The 1,693-nt window shown below is 43.8% G+C and overlaps 1 protein-coding gene across 1 annotated transcript; it reads right to left on the bottom strand.

Moving 5' to 3' along the window:
• Positions 1-233: 233 nt before the first annotated feature.
• LOC121967008 (acetyl-coenzyme A synthetase 2-like, mitochondrial) lies at positions 234-1,387 on the bottom strand (the record flags this gene model as incomplete). Its single annotated transcript, XM_042517064.1, has 2 exons — positions 234-433; positions 1,291-1,387. Coding segments are annotated over 2 exons (297 nt in total), but the record flags the coding sequence as incomplete, so codon positions are not given.
• Positions 1,388-1,693: the final 306 nt, after the last annotated feature.

Raw genomic sequence — 1,693 nt, 5'->3', positions numbered from 1 at the left:
AAACCAGTGAGACCAGTAAAACCAGTGAGACCAGTAAAACCAGTGAAACCACTGAGACCAGTGAGACAAGTGAAACCAGTTAGACCAGTAAAACCAGTGAAACCAGTAAAACCAGTGAAACCACTGAGACAAGTGAGACCAGTAAAACCACTGAGACCAGTAAAACCAGTTAGACCAATAAAACCGGTGAGACCAATAAAACCAGTGAAACCAGTGAAACCAGTGAGCCTCACCGTCCTGGATCCTCCCTGCCAGAGCCTCCGAGCTGAAGCCGGCAAACACCACTGTGTGCACCGCCCCGATACGGGCGCACGCCAGCATGGCTGCCACCGCCAGTGGCGACACGGGCATATAGATGGCCACGCGGTCCCCCTTCTGGACGCCGTGGCTTTTGAGGGTGTTGGCGAGGCGGCAGGTGGTCTCCAGCAGCTCTCTGATGGACAAAGTCAGAAGAATTTGTCTTTTTCATGTGTAAAACTAAAAATCAAAGCAGAATGAAAAATAAAAGAACACTGACAATATTAAATACAGGTTATGATTTAAGGATGTTTCTACGATTTTAAGATATTTCTACAATTTTGAGATGTTTCTAGGATTTTAGGACATTTCTAGTATGTGAGGACATTTCTAAGACTGTAAAAAATTCTACGATTTTAGGACGTCTCTGGGGTTTTAGGAGGTTTCAAAGATTGTAGGAAATTAGGGTCTTAGGTTAGACCTCTGTCGGGGGTGTGGGGGTGTGGGGGTGTGGTATTTTGAAGCTGTTTTGTGCTCTCTGGCACCTGATGGAGACTAAAAGGACCGAAACAATTCCCAGTGTCAATCGCTTTATTTTTACTGTCAGTTAGAAAGGGCCTGATCAGGTTACGGATGAAGCACAGTTTTAAATATAACATTCACTGTTTTGGAGTGTGACTCTTACACGTGCAGGCACAGTTAACGGTCACGGTCACGCGGACCGACCTCACCGGCTGCATTCAAACGCGTGTATGATATTCGATGTGACGCTGACTGACTGCAGTTTGTGGTTATTCATTACAGAATGTGACTTGGAAATATGTCTTCCATACAGTCCTTTAGATTTATGGCGCAGAGATAAGAGCAGGCCGGGCCGCCTGTTGATAAGATAAAGGGCCGTATCATCTGCGTAGAGGGAGGATACAGAGGACTGTCACAAAGTGCATCCGCTCAGCTTTACGGACGTGTGTCCATTTTCTGCTACTTTATTGTTAATATTTTTTTTGATTGATTTATCCAGAATCTGAATCTGTGTGGTGCAGGCGTCCGGACCTGTACGTGACCTTCACCTCTGTGCCCGGCTCGTCTCGCTCCCAGATCAGAGCCACTCGGTCCGGATGTTTCTCGACATGGACGTCCAGACAGTTTACTGAAACACACACACACACACACACACACACACACACACACACACACAGAGGATTCAGGAAGAGTCATTTCAGAAATTTTAATACCAACAAACAACTTTTTAATAAATCATTACTTTTAAGACTTTTTACGGATAGATTTAAGACATTTTAATACCACACAAGGCCTTACTTTAAGACTACTGCCTTTGAAGACTTTAAAAAAATGATTTATGACAAATTAATACTACTTAAGGCCTAATCTTCAGATTTATGACCTCAGAGACTTTTTAAGGATTGACTTAAGACATCTAAATACCAGTTAATGA

The sequence above is a fragment of the Plectropomus leopardus genome, unplaced genomic scaffold (assembly GCF_008729295.1).
Source record: "Plectropomus leopardus isolate mb unplaced genomic scaffold, YSFRI_Pleo_2.0 unplaced_scaffold26616, whole genome shotgun sequence".
In the NCBI taxonomy this organism is placed as follows: Eukaryota; Metazoa; Chordata; class Actinopteri; order Perciformes; family Serranidae; genus Plectropomus; species Plectropomus leopardus.
This window is presented reverse-complemented; position numbering and strand designations above follow the sequence as displayed.